Raw genomic sequence first — 16,493 nt, 5'->3', positions numbered from 1 at the left:
ATTGTATGAGGGTTATACCAAAACATCGACATATCCTCAATTCGGCTCGAAAATCTAGAGGTATCTATATTAGATAGATAAATTGTTGATAGATTACTAAGGCTTACATGGAAATCCAAAACGACGGGCCAGCAACGCGGAACCGGGTCAGCTAGTAACATTAATACATTTTTCATATACGTGCATACATATATATGAAATATGGATGTACATATTTATTACATTACTAGCAGACCCCTGTCTGCGTTGCTGGCCAGTAGTTATTAAATTTATTAACAATTTTTTTGGATTTTGAAAATGTTTTAGCAATTATTATATCACCAGGCCAAGTAAACTTAGTTTAATTTAGTTGATAGTCAAATAACTACAGCTTGGAAATTATATGAATGGGTATTCGAGTCGAATAACCTATCTACCAAATATTAAAGTTATATTTTCTCCAGAAGATGATTATTTAAATACAAAAGTGGAATTGTGTCTTAGATATTACCCGCTAATGCTGGTACAATTGTTGCTAAACCATGTTCACAATTGAAAAATGAAGAATATACATTAATATAAACTCCTAAATAAAACAAATATTAATAAATGTAACCTTTTATTTTTTTGGTAAAATAACAAATCCCAGGACCGAATTCGGTCCGAATGTCGAAAGAAACATACGACTTCGGATGTAGAGTGTGGTTGACGTGTTCTCTGACCGAAAGTCGGATGAAAATTTCCTGCAGATTTTCAGACCGAATTCCATTCGAACTCTGATGATCTATCGTATAAATATCTGATTTTTTTTACCGACATTCGGGCAAAATTTTTTTTTTTATAATTTTTATACCCTCCACCATGGTATGGTGTTTGTAAATAATCATTTGCGATCCTATAAAGTATAAAGTATATAGGATAAAATTCTGAGTCAATCCAGCCATTTCCGTCTGTTGTAGCCACTCTAGCGTCCGCAAAAATTGAGCTAGAAAGCTAGATTTTTGCACCCGAGAATCTTTTTTCCAAGTACAGGTTAAGTTCGAAGGTGGGCTGTATCGGCACATGTTTCGGTTTTATTTACAATTTTTAACCGAACAAGCTGTAATTTTACATTTAAGTTTCTTAGTGGTCACAACACTACTCCACCAAAAACTGTCAACAAAGGTCAATGTTTAAGTATACCACCATATAACGGCACCTCCCGATTTTCGATATTTTGAGGATTTCGGCTACAATTTTATCTGCATTAGCTGCAATATTACATTTGAGGTTCCCTGAGGTTCACAGTGGTTACGAAACTTCTCTACCAAAAAAACGTCCACATAGTGGTCACGAAACTTCTTTCTTTTTCTACATAGGTTCATGTTTTGGTACAGCCCCATATAACGGTACCTCCCGATTTTCTGTATTTTAAAGATTTTACCTACAATGTTTAACGGAACTACCCGTAAATTGACATTTAAGATTCACAGTAGTCACAAAACGTTCTCACTGGAAATTTTCAATATAGTTCCACTTTTAGGTACATGCCAAATTTAACATACCTCCCGATTTTCGCTTTATTTCATGGCCGAATTTAGTTACATTGTGTGACGGAACTACCCGTAATTTGACATTTTATGTTCCCGGAAGTCACAAAATTTTTCTACCAAAAATTGTTTACATAGGTCCACACTTTGATATAGCCCATATAAAACTACCACCTTATTAAACACATACACTCCGGTTCATCTGAATAGAACCAACCAATATTTGCTTACTAATACCGTTATACCTGACGATAGGAGAAGAATTGTAAATTTTATTTTTGAGGACAAGTAATGTATGTAGTAACCGATATATTCAATACCTAACATGTTACACACATGCGTTATAAGGGTACTTTTTCCTCGATTTATGAAAAATATCAAAATATTAGCATGTTTTAATGGTTCACCGAGATAGAACCACCCTAAGAATTTACAGAAATCGATTTCTTCATAGGAATATTTTTGGAGCTCTAATCATCGATTTTGTTGGCAATCAACACTCACGGCATTTATTTATAATTATAAATAGTTTTTTGTAAAAGTTTACCACATCTGACAAAGGATTTCTGTAAATTCTTAGTGTGGTTCTATCCTGGTGAACAATTAAAACATGCTAATATTTTGACATTTTTTCATAAAGCTAGTAAAAATATCGTTATAACGCATATGTGAAACATATTAGGTAATGAAAATATCGGCTACTATATACCTTACAGGTCCACTAAAATATAATTTACAATTCCTCTCCTACCGTCAGATATAACGGTATTTGTAAGCAAATATTGGATAGTTCTATTCAGTTGAATCGGAGTGTATTTTAAATTAGATTAAATAAGTTGGCATTTCGATTATACGTGGTCGAACAATTTTTGCAGCTAAAATTGTGGACAGGCAAGGAAACTACTTTTTCCGTTTTGGTTAAGAATATTTTATTTAAAAGTTTTTAAAATCATCTTAGACAGTTATATGTGCGTGCACCACTTGGCAATTTAAAAGAAAGCAATATGTTTTCTCACCAGTGTAGAACAATAAATTCCTCAACAGAATATGTTGAAATATGTATAACAATTGTTATTAATATATAAAAAAGTATTAACAAACTTAACTTTGGCAATATGTATAAAACATATGATTTTCCACGGAAAAGTGTTGAATTTTGGCCAAGAAAATATTTTTTTCACTTACTTTATAAGAAATAAACAACAGCATAACAAAAAGAAACCAAATTTGTTCTTCGATAGAGATACATAAACATACAAAGAGACGCGTGACACTTCGTCGTTTTAAGGAATTTTTAAAATATTTGTCCCATTTGACCACCGAATCGGTTGTAATTTGGTATTATGTGTTTTCAGAGGCTAACAATTGTTTCTACCAAAGTTTGTTTATATAGGCCCACGTTTTGGTATAGGCCCCATATAACACCCCGTATATAGTACGCGTCACTTTACGATATTTTGAATGTATTAGTCCCATTTCAACACCGAATCGGTTGTAACTTTGTATTTTGTGTTTTCAGAGGCTAAGAAACATTTCTACCATAAAATGTTTACATAGGTCCACGTTTTGATGTAGTCCCCATAGGACGATACCTCCCGATTTTCGGTATTTTTAAGGTTTTAGCCTCATTATCACACCGAAATGGCTGAAATTTGGTATTTAGTCTTCGTTGTGGGTACAAAACTTCCCCCAGAAATTTGTAGGTATAGGTCCACGCCCTCATATAGCCCCCATAGAACGGTTCCTCTAGATTTCGGTATTTTGAACGGTGTTGGCCACATTAATCCACCGAAATAGCTGAAATTTGGTATTTGATCTTCATTTTGGGGTGTTAAACGTTCCATAGGAAATCTGTTGGTGTAGGTCCACGCCTTTATATAGCCCCCATAGAACTTACCTCCCGATTTTCGGTGTTTTGAAGCCAAGAAATGACTGATATTTAGTATTTAGTCTTCGTTGGGGTATAAAACTTTCTCCCAGAAACTTGTCGGTAAAGGTCTACGACTTAGGGCTATTATTACATGTGTTCTTTTATTTGGAGGCATTAAAAATATAATTTTCACATTGAAAGTAATTGACAAAAAGCTCCTCCTTGAAATTCAATCATCACTTTTAACTTTAAGTTAACCGGAACGCTATAAATCTGTTCGGAAAATCCAAACTATAACAAAAGAAGACTTATAATAATGGGGGTTAGTATAGCCCCCGTAGAAAGGTACCTCCTGATTTTCGGTATTTTGAAGGTTGTGACCTCAATATCCCACCGAAATGACTGAAATGTGGTCGTTAGTCTTCGTAAAGGGTATACAAATTTCCCCCATAGGTCTATATCTCCCAATTTTCGGAATTTTTGGAATTCTCTTCAATACAGTTCGTGGTGGAGGGTATAAAAAGTTCGGCCCGACCGAACTTAACGCTTTTCTTACTTGTTTTTTTTATTTTTAAAGTCACTAACCTTGTTTGCGAACATTGCTGCGTTTCGACTCTTTTTTCTCGTTGTTTTTCTTACAATGAATATTGCTACAGTAGAATAAGAGAAAGTAGAAAAAATCCCTTGACAGGGAGAGGGGGGGGGGGGGGTAATCCTTCTTGAACGGAATTCGCATTGTAGACGAGTCGGAAAAAACTTCCTATTCTGAGCAGGCGCGTCGGGTATTTGGTATTGGGAGCATCGTCCGGTATTTGGATGGTTGGGTGTCCACAGTAGAACAGAGAAAATAAAAAAATTTCCTTCAGGGAGAGTCAGACAGAACTGCAAGAATTTACCGATTTTTACTATTTTTCGATATCATAAAGGGAAAATTGTTATGTAGTAATTTTTTAGAAGCTACAAATTGTTCTACTTTAACAAGTTTCCAAAGTAATGGTACAAATTAGTAGATTTTTCCAGTGTTGGAACAGACCATATATGTTTCTTTTCTAGCAGGAACATTAGATATGTTCGTTTACTTTTCCAGTAACATTTAATCAGTAAGAAGTTATTGAGAAAAATACAATTTTTACTCTCTCAACAGAAAAAAATTACAACATAGCAAAACATTTGTGAGATAACAGATGACAAAAAACAACAAGTTTAAATTTACCATAAGTAAAAGTTGTTTTATAAACCATAAAAAATTCTCAAATTTGTTTATAACTACTAACAAAGAAAAACTGTGTAATGAACAGCTCATCGAACCTACGAATTCTTACTGGACGAATTTTCCAACAAAAATTGGTATGTTCTCAGTCACACAACTGTCAAAAGAGTTCTCTCAATCCGCTCTCATTTGCTTTATATTTGCGTAAATGAACAGAATTCCTACAAATTTGTACAAATTATCACGTAAACGAACACACCTGTTAACATCATACACAATATGCTTCCCAGTAAAGAAAATATTTAGTGCACCAATGAAAATTATATTTGTTACAAAATTATATTTGAAGCCACATCGACCTTAAAACATCCTCGCAATGTGCTATAGATTTTCTAATGGCTTCCATGCGCAGACTGTGTGCAAGGATGTGTTGCCTTCGCTTTTATTAAATACTCGTACTATTTATTTTATGACACATAAATTTTAGAAATTCTTATGCGGACTTATTAGCTTTACAACTGTCGGAAATGAAAGTTTTGTGATTTAGGGTAACTTAGTTATAGTTTTTATTATTAACAAATATTTATTTGGCTAAATGTATATTAATAATAACTTTTGGCAATTACTTTCTAACGTTTGGCCTGAATACCAACCACATAGAGGCACGCACCCAACACTAATATGCTCACCATATGCAAATGGCACAGTAAGTGGGTGTGTACATATGTGGGTCGTATTGTTTGTGAACTTATATCGCACATCATTTCCATTTTGGCTAGAATCTTATGAATAAATTTTAACTTGACTTAATTATACAAGAGCCTCTGTAGGGGTTTCATGTCATTAATTAAATACAATTTTATCGCATTTCATACGCAAAGGCAAAAATAATATATAAATAAGTATGAATGTATGTTCTTAAAATATCATGCAAAATCTGTGTAATCTGAAACGAGTATGGAAAACTAAATAACAATGTATTTGCAGCTCCTGAGTTGAAGTACGGATGAGGATGACACTCGCATAACAGAGTCTGGCAATGATTTGTTTAATATGAATTAAATAAAAAATACATAGAAATAAATAAAAATTCAATCTCTTTGTGCAATCATTTTTTTTGTTTCAATGAAATATCTACATTTGTGATTTTATCGGAATTATCCTAACTTTGGGTTGGATGGATACCTATTTACTACTCTTTATAATACAAATTGTCTTGAAAAACCTGACAGAGAAGTGATAATACAATCTAATATTTTTTTATTATAAATTTGTTGGCTTTTGTATTATTATAAGTACTAATTAATAATAAAGGTAAAAACTACTCGTATAATTAGATTAGTTTTGGGTTGGGTTTCTCGTGTTTTTTATTTTTTTATTTATTTATTTATTTTTTTTTTTGTGGAAGTTGTATGTCTTTGTAAAACCTTTAATTCCTATAAATAAAGTCACTAACTTTGTTTGCGAACAAGTCTCACATTGCTGCGTTTCGACTCTTTTTGTTTGGTTCGGCCGACAAAAGTATCCTCCTGAGAAGAGTATTTACAATTGCGGGGAAGTACTTTTGCAGCGGAATCCATTACTATTGCTATCTAGGGGAGATGTCTTTTAGCAGTCTAAAAACAATTGCTTCGATCTGTATTTGGGCTATTTTTAGTGATGTCGGTTGATGCCGCTGCAGTTTCAGGACTTTCACACTGTCGTACTGGCGAACCTGTAAGGGGGTTATATTGTAGTTTATTGGCTGCGGTAGTAGATGTTACTGTGATTGAAGGAATTTCGGGTATGGTAGCTCCTTTAAGAGATGATGGTGTGGCAACATTCGGCGTCGGACCGGCTCTACCAGGGCAGGGCATCGTAGACTGTGAGCCAGCCATGGTGGCTGTTAGGGGTAACATATTAAGGTTCATTTGTGACGGTCGAACGGCTATGGCTATTGGTAAAGATGCTTTACGGTTCAATGAGTGTCATCCATAAAAGTACTGGGTATTGTTGTCGGCTGACATTCCTCGGCTTATATGTCGGGGAATTGTTGTATCATAATATACACTAGACGAGGTCGGTACACCGACTATGGATGGTGGCATAGGATTACCTCCAATTAACGAAGGCGATGGTGTTCCCATCATACCCATACTGGTGGGTATCATGCCTCTCCGCATGGTGCCTGTGTGTGAGTGATGGTGACCTGGTACCATAATAGTTCCACTAAGATATGATGGCCCAGTCATATTTTGATTTGTTGAATTACTCAGGATTGGTGGTGTCAAAACATGGGCACCTGAAAATTAAATAAAAGAAGAAGAAAACAAAATGAACATTTTTTTGCAGAATTTTATCTTAGATTATTTAATATTTTATAATAAAATTTGGTTAGAAATTGTAGTAACACTGTCCAAGAGCAATAAAAAAACGACAAGGAAAACTAGGCAGATTATGAAAGTTGGGCTAAAAATATGAAACACGTGTATCGGCCAATTCCGACTAAAATTTGGATAAAAACATCAAAATACCTGATATCAGATGGTACCGCTATATGGACCTATAGGAAAAAATAGACCCATGCTGGTTTTGATTTCATATTCATGTATTGTCATTCAATTCTGAAAAGTGTGCAAAGTTTTCGTTCGATTCGTCAAATGCAGCTATGTTAAAAATGAGTTACTAAATTTGAACCATAAAAAGCAAGTTATATAAAACACTGTAAAAACAATGGCTGCTACTGATTTCTCTTGTTCAGAACATTTGGAACATTTCTCTTTTTAACAATATCCCCAAAAATGAAGGATTATGGGAGATTTTGATTCAGTATAGAATCATGTAAAATGTTCAGTCCAAAATTTAAACAAATAATTTTATCCTACAATATATGACTTCGTAATGTAATTTTCATATATTACCCCTAGATATATGGTTTGTTCTGAGACTTATAGTGCAATTTTGTGTAGAAATTTTCTTCTTTTGACACTTTCATCTATAACTAAGTTTTATGTTACTTTCATGCATCATATCGAAAAATTTCATCAAAAAAAGGGAGATTATTTCGTGTTTTTTTTCGGAAAATTTGATACTGATATTTTTGGGATATACAATGTAAATAGGGACTTTAGTAACCTATAGTGAAATTTGACGGATAATATTTTGGTCTTTGACGTCAACCCTATAAAATTATGTTTTGTGGTATAATTTTGTATAAACTAAAATGAATTACGACCTTAACCCTAAAATGTTTCTGTTTTTATACCCTACACCACTATGTGGAAAGGGTATTATAAGTTTGTTTTGGTAAAAATTCATGTAACACCGCGAAATATTCGTCGGAGACCCCCAATGTGGTATACCAATCTTCATATCTCGGCGAGATAAAGCGATTTTGAGATGTGTGTCCGTCCGTCCGTCCGTCCGTCCGTGTGTCCGTCTGTCCATTATAAATTGTAATCAAACTCCAGGCCGCAATTATGGACCGATCGTCACGAAACTTGGTATGGAGGTCGGTTTCACATCAGAATAGATCGCTATTTTAATTGGTGATTATTGTGAAATATTTAGCGGGTGAAATGGACCAAAAACATAATTTTTATTCGATTTTGTAGCTGCTCTGTAGGTCGCAGTAATAGTCCGATCGCCTAGAAAATTTAAATAAAGTAAGAGTATATGACAAAGAAAAAGCTTGCAAGAAGAGATGGCGATCAGATAATATTTAGAGGGTAAAATGGACCACAACTTTTGTGTGAAAATTGTGAAAATTTTTAATATACAGCTTATATCTTTTTTCCCGGAAGAGACATTCCGGGCTAGTAAGCTATACTTGGAAGAGGAACGCTTGACCTTTCCATTGATGCCAATTACTTTGATTTACGTGCTCAGATAACAGAGTTACAGCCTAATATATCCAGTTTTTTGCTTGAAGTATAATCAAAAACACACTAGAGGTCGCAATTATAGCTAAATAGTCACGAAATTTTGCACGATGTAAGGGTTTAGGTCGAAGAAGATGCCTACAATTTTGGATGATGATCCGATATTATTTAGCGGGTGAAATGGACCAATACTTTTGTATAAAAAATATACAAATTTTATTTTTGGTCCATATCTTACTTCCTGGTGGGCTCATACCGGCAAAGTAGCCTTTATATGGGAAAACGAATACTGATATTTCCCCTGATGCAAATTGCAATAACGTGTCTGCTAGATAACTGGCCTACTGTCTAATATATAATGGGTTTTGTGTAGAGAATCACAATTCCCTCTCATACTACAAATTGTCTCAATGATGACAGAGAAATTTTCAGTTCAGTTGTCCAATTGAATTTTTATACAAATATAGCAGCATGGGATAGCTTCGCCCCCTATTTTATACCCTTAGCCTTTAGGTTAATATAAAATATACAAAATACGACCAAAGATGTGCCCATCGAAAAAATGGTTTTAGAACCCAAGTATGTTTGGACGAAATTTGTTTCAAACAATTTGGTGTCGATTTAGCCCTGTCCGTTCATCTGTCTGTCTTACTGTCCAGCTGACGATAACTCCCGAACGTATCTACCGATTCGAACCAAATTTTGAGCCTCGTATTTTTTTGCCCAAACATAGTTTAATTTCCTTTGGGCACTTCCCCCACAAAAGTTAAAAATTTGTTGAAAAATTGTGTGAACGATAACTGTCGAAGTGCGAAATAGATTTGGTCCAAACTTTCCATATATTATTATTCCTTCCAGATATAGATCGGGTAAGACTATATCGGTCCACACCTTCGAGTACCTCCCACACAAAATTTGGAAAAGTGAAATTTAAGAGTTCTATCGAAGATTGTCCTTGCGGCCCCCTTTACGATGGTACAATTGCAATGTCAAGTCCATACCTCCAAAGATTATGGCCGAAAAGGTCCATGAAACCCTGAAAACAAGCAAGAAACCTAACTAAAATGGCAAATCCGCAAGATAACTCTCAAGGGGATTTTCTGCTTGGTCCAAACTTTGCACATCCTATTATTTCATTTAGTAATGTATCAGGTTGGAATATTGGTTATATCGGGCCCGTCCTTGGAGTACCTCCTACACAAATTTTGGGAAAAGTGCAGTTTGAGGATCAGTCTTGGATCTATTTGAATTGTTTGAAGAAGGTTCTTTTCATGGTACCTATTGCAACGCACGTAGGTTTCAATCAGGAAATTTTTGGCCAAAACATTATTTTTGAAGTTTCGAAATTTTAATTTTTTTTTTGCACAGAATAATAAAAAACACATCAAGTCATCTGAAAATAATTAGTTTTTGTAAATAACGTTAGTATTGTTGATTGGCGCAGTACCAAAGTTGACACGTTTTTATGTATAAATAAAACAGACTTTGTGCTGTAAAATATACAATTTTTGTTGTATTGCGTCGCTGCATAAATATACAGAAGTGAGACCAGAGTTATTATGAATCGGGATACTGCTTTTACTTTTAAAAAAATGTCCAAATATGTCCGCCTCCAAATCGAATTTGAAAGATAGCAGGGGGTCTGTACTAATAAATTCAGAAGTCAAATCGTGCTCAAATTTGCCACAGTTAAAATAAATTGCATTTTTCTATTTTAAGATGGGAGAATTTTTTGTAAATACCTGTTGTGACTGTACGTAGTATCCAATTGAAATAGAACGGTAATACGCACATCTATCAACCGATTTTCCTTAAAATTCATATTTAAGGGTTTCAGTGTGTAGATTAAGGGGTTCAGAGTGTAGAAAACAAATATGTATAATTTTTTTGAAAATAGGTCCATTTTCTGTCATAGCCCCCACATAAAAGTACTGTCCGATTTTAGATATTTTGTGGATTTTAGCGACACTTTATGACCGAATCGGCTGAAATTTGGTATTTTGACCTCTTGGAAGATATGAATCCTTCGTACCAAAAATTATTAACATAGGTCAATGTTTTGGTTTAGACCCCACACAACGGGACCACCCTGTCAACAAATTTTGGCAGTTTTTGGTAATTTTGGTCGATAAAACGTAAGAATTGCTGTTTGTACACATTTACTATAAATAATAATTAATTTCAATACAAAATGGACGTTGAAATAGTTGTGGCCAGAAAATTTGGATTTGGACCATTGTGCAACGGTACAATTTTTACGGAGTAAGTCCATACTTCCTGAGGTAATGGTCCAAAATTTCCAAAAATAATTCTCAAACTTTTTCAAAGATCAGAAGCTAGCTTACTACAATTGATTTGGTATATCCTTTCATTACGATACCTACAAAATACAAAATATATAGATTTTTTATACGGCATAATTATTGTGTTTGTTTCTTTTTTGGTCAGATGCTGAAGGTACATATGTACATATATCACCGTTAGCGGAGCTGACTTATACTATCTTACTTGCTGTGTAATTGAATATGAACAATTTTGAGATTTATAAATTTGTTTGCATGCAAATTATTTGAATTTCTATTCATTATTAGTTATTTCTATCGGTATAAAATAAAATAAAAAACAATGAACTATTTTCGAAATGCCCTGAAAATCAGAAAACTGTTTGCATTACCAAGCATATGTCAGGACGATAGATCTTTAATAAACCCACAATCAATGTTAAATTTCCAATTTTGGTATATATGTATGTATAATTTATATAATTGTTCCACATATATCACAATAAGGACAAGGGAGGCTTATCTTATACCAATGGATTCATGTTATGTAATTGATATGTGACGTATTTTTTATCGCCGAATCCAAAAGGCGAGTCCTAAGTTGCCACTTGTAGAGAAGTTTTTCATGGCTGAAATACTCAAAAAGTATCGGCAGCATTACCGTTTGATTTGATGTGGCCAGGCCTGGGAATCACACCCGGACATTCAGCGTGCAAAGTGGTTGCATATAGCCAATTCCTAGAGGTTGTGGTGTAGGGTATCACATGGTCGGCCCCGTCCGACTATAGCCTTTGCTTACTTGTTTTTTATTTTATTTTATACCGATAGAAATAACTAATAATGAATAGAAATTCAAATAATTTGCATGCAAACAAATTTATAAATCTCAAAATTGTTCATATTCAATTACACAGCAAGTAAGATAGTATAAGTCAGCTCCGCTAACGGTGATATATGTACATATGTACCTTCAGCATCTGACCAAAAAAGAAACAAACACAATAATTATGCCGTATAAAAAATCTATATATTTTGTATTTTGTAGGTATCGTAATGAAAGGATATACCAAATCAATTGTAGTAAGCTAGCTTCTGATCTTTGAAAAAGTTTGAGAATTATTTTTGGAAATTTTGGACCATTACCTCAGGAAGTATGGACTTACTCCGTAAAAATTGTACCGTTGCACAATGGTCCAAATCCAAATTTTCTGGCCACAACTATTTCAACGTCCATTTTGTATTGAAATTAATTATTATTTATAGTAAATGTGTACAAACAGCAATTCTTACGTTTTATCGACCAAAATTACCAAAAACTGCCAAAATTTGTTGACAGGGTGGTCCCGTTGTGTGGGGTCTAAACCAAAACATTGACCTATGTTAATAATTTTTGGTACGAAGGATTCATATCTTCCAAGAGGTCAAAATACCAAATTTCAGCCGATTCGGTCATAAAGTGTCGCTAAAATCCACAAAATATCTAAAATCGGACAGTACTTTTATGTGGGGGCTATGACAGAAAATGGACCTATTTTCAAAAAAATTATACATATTTGTTTTCTACACTCTGAACCCCTTAATCTACACACTGAAACCCTTAAATATGAATTTTAAGGAAAATCGGTTGATAGATGTGCGTATTACCGTTCTATTTCAATTGGATACTACGTACAGTCACAACAGGTATTTACAAAAAATTCTCCCATCTTAAAATAGAAAAATGCAATTTATTTTAACTGTGGCAAATTTGAGCACGATTTGACTTCTGAATTTATTAGTACAGACCCCCTGCTATCTTTCAAATTCGATTTGGAGGCGGACATATTTGGACATTTTTTTAAAAGTAAAAGCAGTATCCCGATTCATAATAACTCTGGTCTCACTTCTGTATATTTATGCAGCGACGCAATACAACAAAAATTGTATATTTTACAGCACAAAGTCTGTTTTATTTATACATAAAAACGTGTCAACTTTGGTACTGCGCCAATCAACAATACTAACGTTATTTACAAAAACTAATTATTTTCAGATGACTTGATGTGTTTTTTATTATTCTGTGCAAAAAAAAAAATTAAAATTTCGAAACTTCAAAAATAATGTTTTGGCCAAAAATTTCCTGATTGAAACCTACGTGCGTTGCAATAGGTACCATGAAAAGAACCTTCTTCAAACAATTCAAATAGATCCAAGACTGATCCTCAAACTGCACTTTTCCGAAAATTTGTGTAGGAGGTACTCCAAGGACGGGCCCGATATAACCAATATTCCAACCTGATACATTACTAAATGAAATAATAGGATGTGCAAAGTTTGGACCAAGCAGAAAATCCCCTTGAGAGTTATCTTGCGGATTTGCCATTTTAGTTAGGTTTCTTGCTTGTTTTCAGGGTTTCATGGACCTTTTCGGCCATAATCTTTGGAGGTATGGACTTGACATTGCAATTGTACCATCGTAAAGGGGGCCGCAAGGACAATCTTCGATAGAACTCTTAAATTTCACTTTTCCAAATTTTGTGTGGGAGGTACTCGAAGGTGTGGACCGATATAGTCTTACCCGATCTATATCTGGAAGGAATAATAATATATGGAAAGTTTGGACCAAATCTATTTCGCACTTCGACAGTTATCGTTCACACAATTTTTCAACAAATTTTTAACTTTTGTGGGGGAAGTGCCCAAAGGAAATTAAACTATGTTTGGGCAAAAAAATACGAGGCTCAAAATTTGGTTCGAATCGGTAGATACGTTCGGGAGTTATCGTCAGCTAGACAGTAAGACAGACAGATGAACGGACAGGGCTAAATCGACACCAAATTGTTTGAAACAAATTTCGTCCAAACATACTTGGGTTCTAAAACCATTTTTTCGATGGGCACATCTTTGGTCGTATTTTGTATATTTTATATTAACCTAAAGGCTAAGGGTATAAAATAGGGGGCGAAGCTATCCCATGCTGCTATATTTGTATAAAAATTCAATTGGACAACTGAACTGAAAATTTCTCTGTCATCATTGAGACAATTTGTAGTATGAGAGGGAATTGTGGTTCTCTACACAAAACCCATTATATATTAGACAGTAGGCCAGTTATCTAGCAGACACGTTATTGCAATTTGCATCAGGGGAAATATCAGTATTCGTTTTCCCATATGAAGGCTACTTTGCCGGTATGAGCCCACCAGGAAGTAAGATATGGACCAAAAATAAAATTTGTATATTTTTTATACAAAAGTATTGGTCCATTTCACCCGCTAAATAATATCGGATCATCATCCAAAATTGTAGGCATCTTCTTCGACCTAAACCCTTACATCGTGCAAAATTTCGTGACTATTTAGCTATAATTGCGACCTCTAGTGTGTTTTTGATTATACTTCAAGCAAAAAACTGGATATATTAGGCTGTAACTCTGTTATCTGAGCACGTAAATCAAAGTAATTGGCATCAATGGAAAGGTCAAGCGTTCCTCTTCCAAGTATAGCTTACTAGCCCGGAATGTCTCTTCCGGGAAAAAAGATATAAGCTGTATATTAAAAATTTTCACAATTTTCACACAAAAGTTGTGGTCCATTTTACCCTCTAAATATTATCTGATCGCCATCTCTTCTTGCAAGCTTTTTCTTTGTCATATACTCTTACTTTATTTAAATTTTCTAGGCGATCGGACTATTACTGCGACCTACAGAGCAGCTACAAAATCGAATAAAAATTATGTTTTTGGTCCATTTCACCCGCTAAATATTTCACAATAATCACCAATTAAAATAGCGATCTATTCTGATGTGAAACCGACCTCCATACCAAGTTTCGTGACGATCGGTCCATAATTGCGGCCTGGAGTTTGATTACAATTTATAATGGACAGACGGACACACGGACGGACGGACGGACGGACACACATCTCAAAATCGCTTTATCTCGCCGAGATATGAAGATTGGTATACCACATTGGGGGTCTCCGACGAATATTTCGCGGTGTTACATGAATTTTTACCAAAACAAACTTATAATACCCTTTCCACATAGTGGTGTAGGGTATAACAATGAACTATTTTCGAAATGCCCTGAAAATCAGAAAACTGTTTGCATTACCAAGCATATGTCAGGACGATAGATCTTTAATAAACCCACAATCAATGTTAAATTTCCAATTTTGGTATATATGTATGTATAATTTATATAATTGTTCCACATATATCACAATAAGGACAAGGGAGGCTTATCTTATACCAATGGATTCATGTTATGTAATTGATATGTGACGTATTTTTTATCGCCGAATCCAAAAGGCGAGTCCTAAGTTGCCACTTGTAGAGAAGTTTTTCATGGCTGAAATACTCAAAAAGTATCGGCAGCATTACCGTTTGATTTGATGTGGCCAGGCCTGGGAATCACACCCGGACATTCAGCGTGCAAAGTGGTTGCATATAGCCAATTCCTAGAGGTTGTGGTGTAGGGTATCACATGGTCGGCCCCGTCCGACTATAGCCTTTGCTTACTTGTTTTTGTTAATTTTTTTATATTCCAGGAGTTCACACAAGTTTTACAGGTTTTGTGTATTCTGAGACCTATAGTAAAGTTTTATGACGAACTTTAAAAACACCGATACACGTGTCTCATGTTTTAGCCCTACTTTCATAATCCACTAGGCTTTCCCATCATTAAAAAAAAAATTGAATTTTGTTGCCTAAGTTGTCAGTATTGTCCAAAGCTGGATTACTTTTCAATTGATTATAAACTGACTTTTTTAAGCCTATTTATAGTCAGTTAAGAGATAATGTGAAAAATAACACTTTTTTGTTTGTTTTTAGGACTTTGACTTTTCATATTGATCCTCTCTGTTATGTTTTGTTAAAGGGGAGATGGTAATTTGTAAGTTTGCTTCGTGTTCTTTTTCTATACCAGAACGATGTGAATAATGTTTACGTACAGTGTTGAGCATATCAAAAGCAACAAATCAAGGATTACGCATTAATTCAATTGTTTTGGATCCGTTACAATTTTTTTTAAAATGTAATATTACACTGTGCAACACTGGAAATGCAAATAACTTCTAATGGGCATTTTCTGAAAGTACATATTGAGACTACAAAAACCTTAATTCGGTTTTGTGTTCTTAGATCGGGTTTAGATTTTATGGCCTCATCTAAACCGACCTAAAATGAGCCTTTTTTCCAGTGATCGGACCTTTATCTTCGAAACTAATAAGAATCTTGCTTTGCAGTCTTCAGCAATATTGTAGCCCTAAAGTAGTAGAACTTATGTGTCAAACAGATGAACTAGGAAAAGCTGCATCTAGCGCATCAAACTCGTTAAAATATAGAACAGTTTACATAATTTCTGAAATTCTGGTCAGTAACAACTATACTGTTGCGAGTTGAAACAAGTAACCATTCTAAAATTTTTCCAAATAATGTGACCATCAATTCTTCAGAACATTCTGAAACTCTAAAATGGTTATTTCACGTTGTTTAAGGGGTATTTCATAACATACCTTTTACAAAACTTATTTCAAACAGTGTTAACACAGGCTGTTTATTCTCATGTTGGGGATTTCAATGAATTATTGAAATTTTTATCAAATTGTTGTTGAAAAATTTGCTATAAACAAGGCGATAGAGGCATTTTACAACAATATAATGTTCTGAAGAGTTGTATATTACATTCCAGAGATTATTTTCCCAAAAGGTAACATTAAGAAGAATTTAACATTTTGGGGATACGCTGCGAAATATACACAAATTATATAATTTTTAGATA

The 16,493-nt window shown here is 34.3% G+C and overlaps 1 protein-coding gene across 2 annotated transcripts in view; it reads right to left on the bottom strand.

Annotated features, from left to right (window-relative positions):
- Positions 1–5,734: 5,734 nt before the first annotated feature.
- The window catches only part of LOC141406544 (uncharacterized), a 191,139-nt gene continuing 180,380 nt past the window's right edge, over positions 5,735–16,493 (bottom strand). For both annotated transcript variants that reach the window (XM_073992190.1, XM_073992200.1), the window contains one exon: positions 5,735–6,869. In XM_073992190.1, coding sequence (XP_073848291.1) covers positions 6,556–6,869 — 314 coding nt within the window. In that variant the 3' untranslated portion in view covers positions 5,735–6,555. The remainder of the gene's footprint in view (positions 6,870–16,493) is intronic.

The sequence above is a fragment of the Musca autumnalis genome, unplaced genomic scaffold (genome assembly GCF_047663935.1).
Source record: "Musca autumnalis isolate F117 unplaced genomic scaffold, ASM4766393v1 scaffold_1, whole genome shotgun sequence".
Classification (NCBI taxonomy): domain Eukaryota; kingdom Metazoa; phylum Arthropoda; class Insecta; order Diptera; family Muscidae; genus Musca; species Musca autumnalis.
The sequence above is the reverse complement of the archived record's forward strand: the minus strand, read 5'-3'. Positions and strand labels throughout refer to the sequence as shown.